This window comes from Talpa europaea (genome assembly GCF_964194135.1).
Source record: "Talpa europaea genome assembly, chromosome: 5".
Classification (NCBI taxonomy): domain Eukaryota; kingdom Metazoa; phylum Chordata; class Mammalia; order Eulipotyphla; family Talpidae; genus Talpa; species Talpa europaea.
In genome coordinates, this window is record NC_140071.1 from 103,057,588 (window position 1) to 103,075,544 (window position 17,957).

General features: G+C 36.5%; 1 protein-coding gene across 5 annotated transcripts in view; it reads right to left on the minus strand.

The window, feature by feature from the left end:
- Positions 1-17,957, minus strand: part of SLC4A4 (solute carrier family 4 member 4) — a gene marked incomplete at both ends in the record, with an annotated part of 296,812 nt that overhangs the window by 152,672 nt on the left and 126,183 nt on the right. For all 5 annotated transcript variants that reach the window (XM_084234152.1, XM_084234154.1, XM_084234151.1 and 2 more), the window contains one exon: positions 1,922-1,998. In XM_084234152.1, coding sequence (XP_084090278.1) covers positions 1,922-1,998 — 77 coding nt within the window. The remainder of the gene's footprint in view (positions 1-1,921; positions 1,999-17,957) is intronic.

A 17,957-nucleotide genomic window follows, 5' to 3' on the forward strand; every position in this document is an offset into this window, starting at 1 on the left:
TGGCTCTGGTGAATTCTCTCACCCTCCCAACCTGCGCTTCTGACTGTACCCAGTGCTTGTATAAATAGATAAATAAATCTTTCAAAAAAAAAAACAAAACAAAAAGCACTACCTTAAAAAAAAAAAAAAAAAGATGATACACTCATCAACCTCCACTTTTTGCATTTGAAAACAAAAGAAACAAAACTCCTGAATTGAATCTTCCTGGTTTCATCTTAATATGAACCTGGTTGAGCAAGAGATGTGAGTGGTGATAGGCATCAAAGATTTCAGTTTCAACAATCACACAAGCTTATAGCAAAATCAACATTCTAAAATCAAAACGTTCCAACATATTTCTTCTAACACTAGAATCAAAATCTTATGTAATACACATCTGAAGCCATGAAATTAGTTCTGCATATGCCCAAATGTGAAGACACACAAGAAGGTAAGAAAAATCTCTCCGCCAGCATTTATCAGATGCTCATTGGCAAATTCCTTGCAAGAACTATATGTAACAAAAGAAACTTTCCCCCAAAAGTCTGTCAACCAGCTCTATCTGAAACTCTGCTTTGTACAGAATCAAGACCCCTGGCAACCTCATATCAGAACATTGTTTGGCCAAAATGTGCCTGGTACTTCTTAGGGCAATTTTTAGCAAGTCGTAGTGGACAGCATTTTCGCTTTTCTGCTACTAGTTGGTAGCTATTAATTCATCCAATATTTAAATGTTTTTTCTCCTTGATCATTTTAAGAGGTAGGTAAACAGAAGGGAGGAGAGCTATCCATATCAGCATTTGAAGCAATAGCAGCTCCCGGAGTCAAGAGTTAATCTCAATTAACTCTTGAGATTAAAAGGGGGAGGTAGTTAGGTCTGACCAAAGAGAGAGTCCTTCTTCAGGGAAATACAAATAAATTAAGATGAAAATGATAACACCAGATTTCAAAGGTACTTAATTCTTAAGTCAGATAGAGAATCCTGAACTTCTCTTAATAGGAAGGTATGATCAGCTTTTGATGCAGGGGAGAAATATGAGTCAATAATATGAAAAGTGTATTGATTTGGGAAAAAACGAAGACAAAGGATTAGTTCTAATGGCTTTTCTAGCAATCTAGGTCTGAGGTGCTACAGGTACAATTAGGGCACTGCTGGTGAGAAGAATCCAAAACCCTTTCACAACAAAGAACATCTTACTTTCCTGTACTTTTTAGATCTCACCAAGGCCTATAAACCAGTAACTACTACAAGTGCCAGTTAAAGATGAATAACATCATAAATCAAAATTCATTGCCTTAGCAATAAATAATTCAGATGTCCTTACTTATTCAGGTGCAGTTTTAACCTACTTAGTTCAATAACTTGTGTTAGTGTAAAGTACAAAATTGTACTTCACACCATTTTCTAAGCCCAGACACCTACCTAACTGGGAAAATGGCACAATTTCTATCATATTCTTTTCAAAAGAAAGCAAATTAAAATTCAAAACCTGATTGTTCTTTAGTTCAAACAGGTTACTCAATAGACAAAAAATATATAGAGCCAACAAAACAAACATTACTTACCTTCACAACATTCAGCAATTTTAAGCCCTTTATAGGTTGCTAGAATACTTCTGTCATAAAATATCTCATTTAAACCTCACAATAATTCTGAGGTAGGGATTATTATTACTATTTCAGATCTGAGACCACTATAGCTCTAAGCTATAAATTATCCAAGGAAATATATCTGAAAGAGTTGGCGTCACAACTCTAATTCTTTCTGAATTTCAAATCCTTTCACATACTACTCCTCTTTCCTCAGAGAAAGAGGAACCTTTCTCCTATTTACACATATTGGTTCATTTTAAGTTAGGAGGATCATTTCTGATCTTTTCTAAGCATCTTCTAGATAAACATTTAGTAACACATTTCAAAGAAGCAAGAATTATTTGCTTACCTGGTCCTTTTCTGGTTTATCAGAAATATCATTCAGGCTGGAGGAAGTCAAATTCCTGTGGGCCATGGCTGGGCTACCTGGGAAAACAAAGTGATTCTGAATTACAATTCTTTTCAAAAACATGGAACTTGGCTTTGTTTCATAAACACCAGTAGATGATGATGGAAATGGTGATGATGTTTTAACTACATTAAGATCCTTTTAAAGAGTTTTCCAGAATCCAGCTTGGATCACAAGCACAGTTAAATGAAAAATATGCTAAATCCCAAATATGTTTTAAAGTCTTATTGCCTGTCTCTATTCCAATATAAGTTAAACTTTGAAAGAAATATGTAAAGCAATAAGCATAAAAAATAAATTTATTCCTGGTTTGCTCACAGCCCTTTACACATATCCCAATCTACTTGGTGCTCTTTCCCTTGCCTATGCCCTGCAGAGATGAAGAGGCGGCCCCAGGACACAGGCCTGGACTTCCTCTGCCTCAGGTCCCTACAGTCCTGGCTATAACACCTTTCACCTTTCACTCTACCTACCTTTCGTAACCGAAAAAGCTTATCAAGAATATTTCTCATTATTGGGTTTCTGATCAGAATCCCCATTCTTTGCCTCAAAGTTGTGCAATCACAGGTTCCCTTACTTCCTACATTCCCATTTTCTAGCGATAGACTACAATAAGCATGTCCCTTCTGCCTCTTTAACATCTCTCTTTATTCAAATCAAGGAATGAATTTTACAGGACTATCATATGGGAAACAAGTTCTCTGGCAGCTGCTGCAGGTAATATCCACTGACAATCCAGCCAATGACTTTAGACACCATTATACGAGAACAAGAGGAGGGGTGCCTAGAAGAGTGATGGGCCATTTTCAAGGAGATAATGCTAATCAACAAAATGCTTAACTTTCATTCTTCAGCTGGACCTGAAATTTCTAGGCTTATTAAGCAAAAGAGTAACTTTTCAAGGCCAGGGTATTTGACCCAACCCCTGGAGGCTGCTGAGTAATGCATTCATCATTAATCCTCAATGATCTGACTCAGGTTGGTCTTCACACCAAGGGGACAAGGGTTGAAAACAAGCACTGAAGTTCAAACAGAGCTTCCCATTTACTTCCAACTCTTTAGATTACATACTTTAATACTCTGAGGTCAAAACTTCAACACATAATTGTACAAAAGACTAAAAACTACTCATAATAATTTAATGTTTCTAAAGCAGTAGCTCTTTAAATAATATAATTGTTTCTAGCTACTAGATCAGAAAAATCATAATTGTCTTGAGCTGGTAAAACAGGATATTTTCCACTCTGCTGCATTTCATTGAGTAAGCATGGCCTAAATCTTTTAAACCCTTTTACCTGTTAGGACGTTTTATTCTAGGAAAATTTGAGCACAGAGCATTTTTTCAAAGGAGAGTAAAATGTGAAAACTGCTTTATGAGAAAAATCAAAAGAACAAATTTGAAGGCCACATATTCTTCCTTTGCACTACATACCAAGTTGCTAGTGTCCACTCAATACAAAAGATACCAGGTATAAACACTAACGCCCCCAAATAAAGTTGTGCCTGAAACTAACAAGAAATGATGAATAGGTATAATTTTTCACTTTACATTAAGAAACAAAATCAGTAATTTGGGCTAACTAGGAAACAATTCTACCTGAATAGAAATATGAATTATATAAACCTAAGACAATGCAGCCTTTGTGATCCTAATCATAAATCAAAGCAACTTACATAAATGATTATTCTCTAAATATCAAATGAATTGTATATAAGGGCAGCTTTGCAGTAATTTGAGGTAAGTTTTTCATTAAGTAATTTAAATTTCCTACGCAATATCCTCAATTCAGTTATTTGCATTGGAAATACTTCATAAAATAGTGCAAAAGCAAATTTCAGCCCAAGCATTATCCTAACTACTGTAAAACCTGAATAGGTAGAAGACAAATTAACAAGACTTTTATTATATTGGTAATCTTGATTAATGTCACAATTTTTCCAAGAAACTTCATATGCTATCTCATCATTTCTATCATTTCTAAAAGATAGTCATAGTATGACTATTTAGATTTATATCATATGGGGGCAGAGAAAGGCATAGTTCCTGAGAAGAAAGGCACAGGTCCACATGTAGGAACCAGGACAGGGAAAGGAAGCTGATGATAGGAAACAATCAAATTTATTATCCCTCCTATCCATATTGATTCTAATTTATAGAAGTAATCAATATGAACAGTTTTGATGGTGTTTAAATTTGCAACACACTGGAAGAATACAGAAGCCAACACTTCTAGGTAAACCCTAAATAAGATAATCAGTTTTCTTCATTCGTTTCCCACCTCCTTCCTAGCACACATACCCGCTTCACCCCACTGGTTCATCATCCTCTGGTTCAACACCCTGAGCCAGAGACAAAAGCTTCCCAATGTTTTCAATCTGTGGTTCCCAGACCAACATCATCACCTGGGTACTTGTGAGAAACACAAATTCCTGGGACTCATACCCCAGTCTCACTTTATCAATATATTGGGTAATACAGTGGTCCAGCAATGGGGGTTTTAACAGATCTTCCATGTGATTCCAAAGCACAAGTTTGAGAACTACTGCTGTAAAACAAGCCAGTTATCTTAACAGGGGATGTGTCCCAGTAGGAATCTAAGAAGAAAGAAGTACCTAGTTGAAGTAGCAAGCAGGGTAGTTCAGATAATCTTGCCCTCCTCCAAGTTACATACTTGGCTTTTGCTCTAAATCCTCACCTACACAATAAAATAAAAAACTTCATTTTGTAAATTCACTGTTTAATTAACTTTTTCAGAAACATATCACCCAAATCAAAGAAGACAAGGACAGGAACCAAAAGAGATTACAAACCAGATTGTATCTGCAATCAGAAATGTGGGTGTGCGGCATTTTGGCAAACCCAGGAAGCTATTATACAACAGATCCCTCAACAACATTCTATTGTGGATATTTTGCAACTGACATTCAATAAGACACACCATCAGAATAAATCAGTGCTTTCTATTTAGAGTGTTGGCCTATATTGTAAATTCATTATACTACATTTCTGAATGAGTAGGGGTGGTAAAGGAAGATTTCACCTTGTACCTAAAAGCTAAAACACAGAGTAAAGTGTGCTATTTTATACTGGTGGTGATGTTTACTTTAGGTTATCACTAATAGGTCCTTTGCTTCTAAAATCCAGACCATACAAATGTCTTGTAAGGGGTTTGGATCCAAAGAATCATCGCATCTTTAAACTTGATTTTTTTTTTAAAAGAAGAACCTGACTCCGGTGCATAATCAATATAATTAATTTCCATATCACTGTATTCTGGCCAAAAGAAAAAGAACGCTTTGCAGAATCACATTTTCAAGCAGTTTCACACAATCAAAAATAATTTCATTTTCAAAGTACCCACTTGGCAGGTACATACTGTCTTCTAAAAAATTAATTGCATTCTGTACTAAGTTAGAAAATCATTGTTATTCTTTAGCACACATGTAGCAATTCATAAACTCCTTTGCAAATGCAGCTATTAGATATAATAAAAGGGCATGAGGAGAATGCACAACATATGAAATGGATTATATTTAAATTTACACATATTAGATAAAAGTATATGTAAGGCAATGACACACAAATGCTTCACTCCCTCACTTCTACCTTTATAACAAGGAAGTAGGAGACCTCAGGAACAAGCTTAAACAAAAATCATATGACCTACAAAATAAACTGGGTTTTTATTTTTTTTAAATATTTTATTTTATATAATTCTCGCATCATTTTTCATCTTTGCACAATGTATGCATTTTCATTATGGTTATATTCCCCATATAATTGCACCCCCCCTTATTTTGACTCTAGTCCTTCCTCTCCCTGCCCCTATCCCCCCTCTGGTTTATAGTTGCTTGTTGATTTTGATTTTTACTTTGTATTGATTAGTCTTTTTCTTGGTCTCTTATTTAAGTTTTCTAAATTCCTACTATGAGTGAGACCATCCAGTATTTTTCTTTTTCTTTCTGACTTATTTCGCTGAGCATGATCCCTTCTAGCTCCGTCCACGTTGCTGCAAACTGCATGTGTTTATCTTTTTTGATTGCTGAGTAATATTCCATTGTGTATATGTACCACATCTTCTTGATCTAGTCATCTATTTTTGGGCATTTGGGTTGTTTCCATAGCTTAGCTATTGTAAATAGTGCTGCTATGAACATAGGCGTGCAGGTGCCCTTTGGAATTAATGTTTCTGTGTCATTTGGGAAAATACCTAGGAAAATGGATTAAAGAACTAGACATAAGACCTGAAACCATAAAATACATAGAAGGAAATATAGGCAAAACACCACATGATATGCACATCAAAGACATCTTTACAGACACATCACCCAAAGCAGTGGTAGTGAAGGGAAAGATAAACAGCTGGGACTACATCAAATTAAAGAGCTTCTGCACAGCAAAAGAGACAATAACAAAAACAAAGAGAAACCCTACCGACTGGGAGAACATTTTTGCACACAACACTAATGATAAAGGACTGATCACAAAAATCTACAAAGAGCTGATGAGACTCAACAAAATCAAAGAAAATAATCCAGTCCAAAAATGGGCAGAAGAGCTAAAAAGAAACTTCACCGAAGAGGAAATGCAAATGGCCAACAGGCATATGAAAAAATGTTCAACATCACTTGTAATCAGGGAAATGCAAATCAAAACTACCATGAGATACCATCTTATACCAGTGAGAATGGCACATACTAAAAAAAACTAGCAACAACAAATGCTGGCGAGGTTGTGGAGAAAAAGAAACTCTCCTGCACTGCTGCTGGGAGTGCAAACTGGTCCAACCACTATGGAGAGCTGTGTGGCGATTTCTTGACGTACTAAACATAGAGCTTCCATATGATCCAGCAATTCCATTCCTAGGTATTTACCTAAACTGGGTTATTAATTCTTAATAGTAATTAAATAATATTTTAACATGAAAAATAACTAAGGTAACTATATATAACAGCCATGTAAGTGAATCTGATCGTCAATGTCAGAAAACTCAGATGAGTGGGTCTGATTTGTACTGCTTTGGACCACAAAATTAAAATAAATCCAATTTCAGAATAAAGCATGTGTATGTGTTCTGCACCCCACGATATACTAATACTCTTTTTTTCTGTTTTGTTGACATAATGAAATCACTAGAAAATATCCATATCCAAGATTAATAGACAACTAATCTTTTTGAGTGCCAGAAGCTTTAACTTACATTACCTTACTTTATCCTCTATCAACATTTTGAGGTTATGCATAACCTCTTTATATGTAAACAAAATGAACTCTAAGGTGGTTTAATAAGTTCATGGTCACACAAAAAATCTGACTTCCTTAATACCAATACCACTGCTTCAGAAAAGAAACTGGTCCATGTTATTGACATAAATAAGTACATGAATATCATTTCTAATAAAGAGAAACTCAGTGTACAACCACAAAGAATATATTCCTTTCCAGTTCTGCACAGTATAAGACTGCTAAGTATGGTTAAGGCAGAAAAGATCTTGGTTTCCAATTTTTAGCTATTTTGAAGGTTGAAATCCTCATTTATTTTTTATTCTCATAAAGACAAAGGGAGAAAATATTGAACTCAGCTACTCTGTCTGTCATTGTAATTAAATAATAGCCCCAAAGGCAAGGAAGTAGAGTTCTCTGACAAAGAAGAAAGGATGCTAAAGGAAATAACAATGCAATTACAAAAGCAGTAATGCCACGTGCCTCTGAATGTCCTAATCCATAGTCATAAACAAGCGTTTGTAAAATTCCACAATGAACATACACCCAATTTTTCATCATTTCCCTACTGGTTTTCCACATTTCAAGTTACTTCAACTGCAATTTCAATCACCAAAAGAGCATTTTAATGGGGAAAGAAGACTAAATCAACTGGGATACCGGCAATGAGTTTGACTAAGAAGGTTTAGACAAAATGGCCAGAAGGTAAGTTTGGATTTTGTCAGACCAGTTTCCTAATGCTCCATGGCACAGACTATCAAGAATCAACAGACTATGACCATTAAAAAATAATAAAATATGTCCTTTAGATCCCCAATCCACTCACTCCCACTTCCAAATGAAATACAGAAATATTTCAAATGTAAACACTAAACAAAGGAAAGTTAGAAATAACTAAGACAAAATCAATTTGGGTATTTTGCTTATTTTTTAGTTGTCTAGTTTTGTTTAGAGAATTTTTTATTTGTTTGTCTTTGATTTAATATAATGTAACTCCAGGAGCCAAGAACCAAGGTTCGTGGTTTGTCTCATTCACAAAGCCTCAGTGTGGCACAGTGGCACTTAAATATTTGTGAATGAATACTAATAGCAACTGGTTATCATTTCACTTCCATTGGACTTACTACAAACACGACTGCTCAAAGTCCATTTCCTATGGAAGGAGATGCTGTGTGCATACTTCAAGAGCCTTTAGACTTGGAAAGCTTAGAATAAACAAGGGAGAAGTTTGTAGCTAGCCCAGAACTAACAGAAAGAAAAGAGGCTGCCAAACTGGCCAAAAGCCTGTCAGTCCATAGTGGGAACAGAGATAAGCAATAAAGGGGAGAAAGAGAAAACCCTGCAAATAAAGAAACAAGAGGTGTGAAAGAGAAGAAAAAAAGGAGGATCTCAATACCTGAATGAAAAGAAAGGAGAGCCCCTGCTCCCAATGAACATTCTGGGAGAACTAAAATAATTCAAAGAATGTGATTGGCATGGAAAGTAAAACAAATTTGAAAGGAGGAAGATATCAAAAGATCCAGATAAATATCAAAGTATATGAGTAAAGTTCTAGCCAAATGCTGAAGTCATGTTTAATGTATGGGTCAAAGATCATGGAGAAGCTATCTTTACAAAGAAAGGTGGGAATATGCAGAGGCCAAAGCAGAGAGTTCTCACAAATACAACGCTTTCCTTTGAAAGATCATTCACTTCCCTTTTGAGACCTCTGCCTTCCACAGGCCACTTAGTAATGCGTCCAACTTCAACTCCCTTGACCCGATTCTCACCTGTTTTTTTAATCTTCTAATAACTCTGTGGGTTTTCCCCAAGATCCAATGTTAGGTTTTGTCTCTTCTACTTCTTTTTAAACTTCAACGAGCAAAAGCAAAATGTTCTACTCATGGAGACTCCTACCTAATAATATTGCAATAGATGTTCAATTTACATTATGATCTCAAATAGATGGCTTAATTTTTTAAGCATTTCCTTTCTCTGTGTGTGCATGAATGCACGTGTGTGCACACACACACACACACAAAGACATTCAAAAAATCTCTACTCAACTGAGGAAACATTGGAATACAAAGACTGGAAAATTTAGGGAACAGGAAGATCCCCATAAAGTACCTGAAGGAATATGTGATATCTGTAATTATATATATTGATTTGTGATTCTATAATTGCTTTCTCTGTGGGCCTCACTGACACACACACACACACACACACACACTAAAACTATGAACAAAAATGAAAAGTTATCCTAGCCAAAGAAGTGTAAGTGTGCAAAATAATTTGTGACCTTATCCACAAACGAAAAGAGCCAATACCTTCAGCAAGCCTACACCAGTGAGTAAGTGGGAAAGGCTTATCAATGGTAATTAAGCCACTAGAAATAATGACAGCAGTAAATGAATATCCCACTGCCTTCATCCCAATAGACATTGACCCAAAGTGATTTTACTAAATGTTCCTAAGCCAAGTTAAAAAAAGAATTTCAGTAGGTTCCTGCAACCGTATCTTTCCAAGCACAGTTACCAGTCTCTGATTTCTTAAGTTTAGCCTACTTTCTTGGATCTATGTATAGAAACCAGACACAAGATATGGGGGGGGGGGGGTAAGGAGGGATGATTGTTAATTCAGATTAACAGAGGAATTGATAAAGTATGTATATTTAAAATGATTTTAGAAGGCTATCAATCAACCAGTATATGACTCAGAATATGAATTAACTCCCTCTCCTTTCCTTGACACTAAAAAGTGTCAGATTATTTTTTAATTCTAAAAAAATAATGTTTAAAGTTTCATGAACTGAAAGAACTGGTAGAACCAACAGAGACAAGGAACTTCAAGGGAAGATGAGCAGAGGAGATGATCAGGAAGAAGAATATTAGAGACGGATACAATTTATACTATACAGACATTACACTGGAAATATGTGGGGGGGGGGAAGGCATGCAGTGAGGAAAGAGAGACCCCTGCCAAACTCTGAAGAAGTTCCATACTGAAACTGCCTTAGTAAAATGCAAGCTGAAGGGATGAGGTCCTGGAAAGTTGAATACCATCCACGTGCTCACACCCAGCAGCCAAGCTTTCACACCACAAGGTTTTTGCTAAAAGGGTATTCAGAAAAGACCAGGGCATTAGTGTAGGTTTTTGTACCCCAAAATCTTCTGAATTCTAGAATTTAGGGTACCACTTAAAAGATAAACTTTCTACTCATTCTAAAGCAAATCTGAAATACAACTGAGGATCATCATAAATTTAAGAGAGAAGCCCAACACTAAAACAGATGCCAAATAATAATGATAATAATAACACTTCATAAGAAGAAATGCAGTTTAGAAAATAAAAATTATTTGTTTGCAGAAAATCCCAAAACTCTCTAGAAAATAAATAAGAGACTTTGGAAGTCTCTTAAGCAACACAGAATGTATGCTCTTTAATACAAAGGTCCCTGAAATGTGGTTTAGTAATCTGAAGGAATAAACTAAGAAAAAAGGTGTATGCTATGCAATTCAAGAGAGCAATAAAAATAAAGGGGACAGGTCCTCCCCGGTGGTGCAGCAGTTGAGCACTGGGTTGCGAAGCTGCCCCGCAACCTCTGCAGTGCCGGTTCCATCCCCAGCCACGGGTGAGGGTCCCACATGGCGCGCAGACCTCTCCTGCCACCCGCTGCTCCCCTCATCAGTGTTCTTCGTCACTCTGCCTGCTCTGCTCCCCACTCTGGTGAATTCTCTTACCCTCTCGCGCTTCTAACTGTACCCAGTGCTTGTATAAATAAATAAATAAATCTTAAAAAAATTAAAAAATAAAAAATAAAGGGGACGAGCACAAGGGATGATGGTGATGTTTGTGGGTGAATTGGCAGTGGTGGGAATTTCACGGGGAAATAATACATTGTACAAAAATGAAGGATTATGTAATAAATAAATAAATGTGTGTGTGTGTGTGTGTGTGTGTGTGTATGCCAAAAGGGCAGCATGTGACAGGTCTATGAGCAATGGTCTCATAGGGAGCAGAAGGGTGGTCTATGGAGAGAAGAGACAGCAAAGGGGTGGATCTGCAAGAAGGAAATAGATTTATATGTATCCATGAGACACTGAGTTTGGGAACACAGTAGCAACAGAAAATTTGAAAAATGTAATTTAGAACTGCAAATTTGAAAAAAGCTGTATAAGATAGAAAATGCAATTATAACTCATTATACAGTTTTAAACTATTCATAGTCATAATAATACAGCTATCTATGGAATTCTAGCTTTACAGTGAACTAGCCATAAAAATACAGAGTGTGCATGTAGATAGAAGCAAGAATGTAAATCTAAATACTATCGACAATAAATAATAGAATTTCCAGTGCCAGAGAATAGAAGTGACAGTGGCTAGGAGAGGGGCACAGAAAATTAGAGAAGCTGATACCCTTTTCTCACAAGGTAAGAAGTCATAAGGTCCTGTCAATATTTGCTACAAAAAGAAATAAAATCACATGCTTATTATTTAAAATTAAAAATGCAACTAATAATGGAACTAATTATAATGCTACACATGTACTCAGAAGAAAAACGTTTGTACAAATAAAATTTTTTTACCAAATAATTATTTCTAGCAAATAATTATTTATCTAAGATAAATAAATTAGAAATAGTAAATTAAACTTATAAAGAGTTCTAAAGATAATCAAAAAACTATGGGAAGAAATTAGAAACAAATTAAAGAGTTAAAATGGTAATTATTATAAGGGCAGGCATGGGAACAGAGAAGATGAAGCAGCAGTTTGGTTTTCACTAGAAGTCCTTCTGTACTTTTCAATCTCATAACCATTTCCTTATATGACTTTAATAAATATATAATACATGTCAATTTGTCACATAATAAATGTTAATTAAAACAACTTTTATTATTTCTAAGTACCCGAGATTAAGTAGAAACACTACTAAATGACTGGATAAACTTGGGAGACTTAATCAAATCAAATGTTAATATAACATGCAGATCAAAAACTTTAAAGGTTTTAATCAATTTTTAAGTATTTAAAAGTATTTTTAACATTCTCCATGAAATAATATTACATTTTTTTCATTATGGCAAGGTAAAATAATCCCAAAAGGCACTATATGAAACTTTATTCACATATATTGCTTTAGGCATACAAGAAACTTGTATGTAGGAAAAAAAAAAGCACAGTCCTGTATCTGCAACCAAATAAAAACAGTTGATCCTTGAACAACACAGGGGTTAAGGGGGCAAACCTTCAGCACGGGCATAACTTTTGACTCATCCAAAATTTACAAATAGGGCCTCCCCTGGTGGCGCAGCGGTTGAGCACTGGGCTGCAAAGCTGCCCGCAGCCTCTGCAGCACTGGTTCAATCCCTGGCCACCAGCGAGGGTCCCACATGGTGCGCAGACCTCTCCTGCAGCCTGCTGCTCCCCTCAGCAGTGTATTTTGTCCAGTCTGCCTGTTCTGTTCCCTGCTCTGGCTCTGGTGAATTCTCTCACCCTCCCACGCTTCTGACTATACCCAGTGCTTGTATAAATAAATAAATAAATAAATCTTTAAAAAAAAAAAACCCACAAAATTTACAAATAGCCTGCTACTGACAAGGAGCCTTACCAATAACATAAACAGTTAAGATGTATTTTATATGTTATTTGTACAGTCAACTGTATTCTTACAATAAAGGAAGCTAGAGAAAAGAAAACGGTATTCAGAAAATCATAAGGAATAAAAAATACACTTACAGTACTATACTACATTTAACAATAGTATAAATTTAGCATCATCTATTACAAGAAAACCCACACACAAGTGAAATGAAGCAATTCAAACCAATGTTGTTTAAGGGTCAACTGTACATAGATATGGATGTTGATATAAACATGATATGAATATAGATATAAGGACAGTACAAAAGGTTAAAAAGATAACATACACATTCTTTGGCCTCCATTTACAAATGTAGCCCCTTTTCACTACTTGATTTATGGCTCACAAAATATGACCTAAAGAAAGGTCATTCGATCAATAATTGGCTTCCTCCTGCAGTAAATCCTCATGACCTTGTTGATGTACACCCGATGAGTTGATCCACATTGGGCAATAAGTGATCACAGGTAACCCACAACTCAGACAACAGCCTTCATAAAGGCAGCCACAAGCACCTCTGGACCAACGATGCCTCTATCACCCAAGTGACCCTGAAGACTCTCCACATTTAAGTGCTGTTAAGTCTGAGTCAGAGCAAAGGTAGGTTATAGCACTTCTACTTGTGTCCACTTGCTCATTCACTCATTTTCTCTCCCTTGGAAAGGTTTATTACACAGTTCAACCCAGTGACATCTAGGTTCTGATGCTGTGATAACTTTGAGGCCTCAAGTGATGCTAGATTTACTCTGGGGAGGTCAGTTCAGAATTAGCATGGGTCCAGGATTCACTTTATTAAAGAGTCCAACTTGAACTGAGATGCTTACAGTTGACAGTCCTGTAAGTGTCAAATCACATCTAATCATCTAGTTCTAAGAAATCACAAGGGTGTGGATATTTAACTTCATGACACAGACATGCAAGGCACCAACAACCATCATTTTTCTGACTGGAAGGTGGGGGATTAGGTTGATGGGTCACCCCTCACTTCTCTCAGATGAACCTCATATAGAGAAACAAACAGAAAGGAACCCAAAGATGGTTTGTGTGAGCATGATATCATGGAAAGAAGACAAAGCTGGAGTAAGAAAAGACTATAAAATGGGAGCAATAATCCCTTGAAGAATGACTCTAAGGATCAAACAAAGAAACACATTAAGTGTCCTGCACAGATGTTCAATAAATGTGAGTTATTGTTTTATTCTCTTTCCCTTTGGCCCACAACTATAAGCATAAATCCCCTCTGAACTCAAGATCTTAGGAAATTGAACAATATGATGAGATTCCACCATTTGTAATTTTCCAGCCTAAGGAGATGAGCTCTCAAAGGGGGTGCAGTTGGAGGTTGAAATCACCAGAGCCAACTCAGGATATGAGGACTAAGGCCTACATGTAGCTGTTATTCACCACACACAGGGTAAGTGGTGACATCAGACAGACCAAAGTTAGAGAGTTTCTAAAGAAAGTGTTAGATGTCTCGCTGAGCATAAAGGTCATTAGTAATTATTTACTTGAGAAACCTCTGCAACCTGTATCTAGCTTACTTATGTATGTTATACTGTGATGACAGATGGTTCTTTAGGTAATCTTTAATGTTTTCTTAGGAGAGTATAGTCTCACTTCATCTTAGCACCTGCCATTCTGATTTGAGCACAAGATATGACTTTCTATATTTAGTAATGAAGTGGTATGGAGGGTGAACAAGTGGTAAAATATATGAAGCTGCAAACACCACCACCAAAAAGATACAGAGACTCTAAAGAATGTTTCATTGGGTCTAGTTATGCTGTTGAAAGGTTGCTTAAACCAGTGAGAAAAAGGTGCTTTCTTTAAAAATCCATGTTGTACTAAATCAAGACGAAAAGAAGCAGAGATTGAGAATGATATTCATATGATAACCTGAATCAGTATCAACACTTTAGCTTCATAAATTCCTCCAGTATATTATTAGAAAAATTTTCTCATAGTTGTACATTATCTCTGGGGCAGGAGTACAATAGAGAGGGTACAATAAGTTTACATGCCCTACAGGTTAGACACTCTGGAAGGTTACTACATATGTAGCTCGGAGAATTACAGAATTCTCTTTACATAAGTCACCTGGGGATCATCTAACCAACCTCTCTCCCAAGCAGTTTTCTCATAGAACATCAGATATAACCAGTCTCTGAATATCTACTGACATATTTTTGATGACAGGAAATTAGCCTCTTAATGAAGTGATCGGTTTCACTGTAAAAAAATTATTCTAACACATGGTAAACTGCCTAAATTTCCCAGATATGTAGGAGCATCTGGTCACACTTAAAGCCATGTGTTCCACCCTAAGCACACACATGCTCAGAAAGACCTGGCTTTAATTTAAATACACATAACTCCTTCGAAATTGTGTACATCCTATGCACCCAGACTTTCCTAAGGGTTTTCATATGCAGAAGTCCTTGCTTTCCCGTTTCTAATTCTGTAGCACTGGGGAGGGACCCGGCAGCCTTCCCGCCTTCCTCACCTCCCAAGTGCTGGTGTACAAATGTCCCTTGATGGGAAAACTCTGAATCCTCATACCAGAAGGATGGGACTATGTTCTTCCCAACAGGGCTTTACCAGCCTGAACTTGGGTCAGGTCTTAATCCTTTTAAAAATTACAGAACTCATGAATCATTGAATCATGAAAATTAATTTTACATTCAAATGCTTATCTAAAAGAGTCAGGAGTCTCAAGTCACTATCTTCTAAAATGTTCACCCATAGGGACTGGTTCTGTTCTCTATGTTTTTGTTGAGTCAGCTCTCATGAATTAACTAAGTCACCTTTTATCCGATTCTTCTGACACCCTTGGCTGAGTCAGAGCTGTCACTAGCTGATCATCTATTAGATGGTTTAGGTTATCGTTCTCCCTCTTCGGATGTGATCCACTCTCTCTACAGGCACTTCTCCCTCTGCTCAGGTCAATCAGCTTATCATAAACATCTTTCCTCCTTTGATAAAACAGTTCTAAACAGTAGGTCTGAAGGTAGGAATTGTGTCTGCCTTTATTCATTGTATTTTCCCAGCACCTAGCTGATTACTAGTCAAAGAGTGATACCTAAAAATATTTAAGTGATAAATGAATCAATAATTTGACTGAATTAATGTAACACCCCAAAACTCTATATCACTATAACTGGATAGAATAAAATTATCACCACTAGAGGAAAGTGTGCTCCCAATCCAAGCTGATAATAATCCTTCTCATGGCAGACAAAACTTACAGCTATCACTGACTTTACAAATAATAACTAACAACAACCTACATAGCCTGAGCCACTAGCCAGTTAGGAGAAAATGCCACTTTCTTACAGACTCCAGGCACTTCCCTAGAAACACAGACAAAAATTACACAAAGATGTCTTTTTGAAAATTGGGTAAATGACTCAATCTTGATATCTAGAGCAATTCCTAAAATTCAGACCCCAGCTTAAGTGTGTGCTGGATCAATTTTTAAAATAAGACTTTTATTGAGGGAAAAACTTGTCATTGTAATTGGATTTATCTTGTTTTCCCTCTTCAAAAAGGATGATGATATTATTATCCTGTTTTCCCTCTTCAAAAAGGATGATGATATTAGGCTCTTTACTACATTCACCTAACAAGACTGTTCTTTGATTTGTAACCATGGTTACTACTTGCCGAACCCATCATGTTATAGGGCTCTTTCTGAAGCAAAAGCTGATCATGGCACATAACAGTTTGTGTGCTCCAGCTGTTCCCTGGGGTTAAGAAGAATGGGCCTTCAAAAACAGAACCACCCCAGAAAATTACATTTCTGAATGCTGACTTGTTGCCTCTCATTGAGAAACAACAGGATTTTCATTTTATGACTTGAGTCGTCATCCACATCCTTGTTACCAGACAAGAACACTATGTGGCTGCATGTGGGGACACCTGTGGACAGAAAAAAATGTGCCACAGAGAGAAAGAAAAAATAATCCTGTCATCTGGAGTCTATGCACTTGCATTGAAACCCTGGCCTCCCATTCACTGGGTAACCTTAAACACTCCTGCCCCCAGAGATTCATGGTTATGATAAAAGAACATCAGATTCTCATGGCTTAAAAAAAAAGGGATTTGGTTCTCACTTAAGATAATATCCATTGTGAATCATCTGCTGGGGGCTTGGTTTTGCATTTTACCCTTCAGCTACTGGGCCCAGATGAACTTGCTGGTTTGAGAGAAAAGAACTAGTGTAGCATGTATGGTTTCCAAACTGACTGTCTTTTCAGTCTTTGCTCTCATTTTCAAGTGTTCATTTAATCAGCAAATATTCATGAAACTAATGTTCATGTCTGTGTGCGAGGCACTATGTTAAGTCCCAAGTGATGACCAATTCTATGTAAGAAGAGGCACATTTCATGACCCAATAATGGTCCCCACACTACTACCACCTCAGGAGGGAAGGGAGGCAGGGAGGGTAGACTAACATACAAATAAGGAAATGTAAATAAATTTAGAAGTTTATCATCATTCTTTCCAAGTGTACCCAATAATCAAAAACAAAAATGGAACCACCTTTTGTTCAAAAGGATTGTCTCAGGCAAATGAGACAATTCTGGTTAAGTAGATGCTATAACATTGTTTCCTCTCACTTGTTTTCAAATTGACTAAACTCTTAAAAATGATGAAAACATACCTTGTTCATACCAACCTAATAGTGACCAAGAAGAGTCAAGTGTGACTGGCAGTGCACTGTCATGAGTAACAATTTAACAAGGCGGATTAATTAATCCAGCCCAACATTTATTGAACCTCTACTAAGTGTGACATTGCACTTAGCAATGAGGATTCAATAATCAATGGGATGTCGTTCAGGTTCTTCAAGCACTTTGCAACAATAAAGGAAACATACTTTTCTATGGTATGATAATAAAGCAATGGTGGAGGTATAAGAGCAGAAATGGTGACCTCATATTGACAGGATAGAGGGAAACAAGAGGGACAAAAAAGAATCTCTTAGAGGAAATGAGCTTCAAGAAGAGATTAAATTTTGTCACATAAAGTGGGGAAAAGATGGAAAAGCATAAACAAGGCTTAGAGAGAATGAAAGGAAAGGAATAGAAGTATATGAGAATCTAAATATTACTGGAGCTTGTAG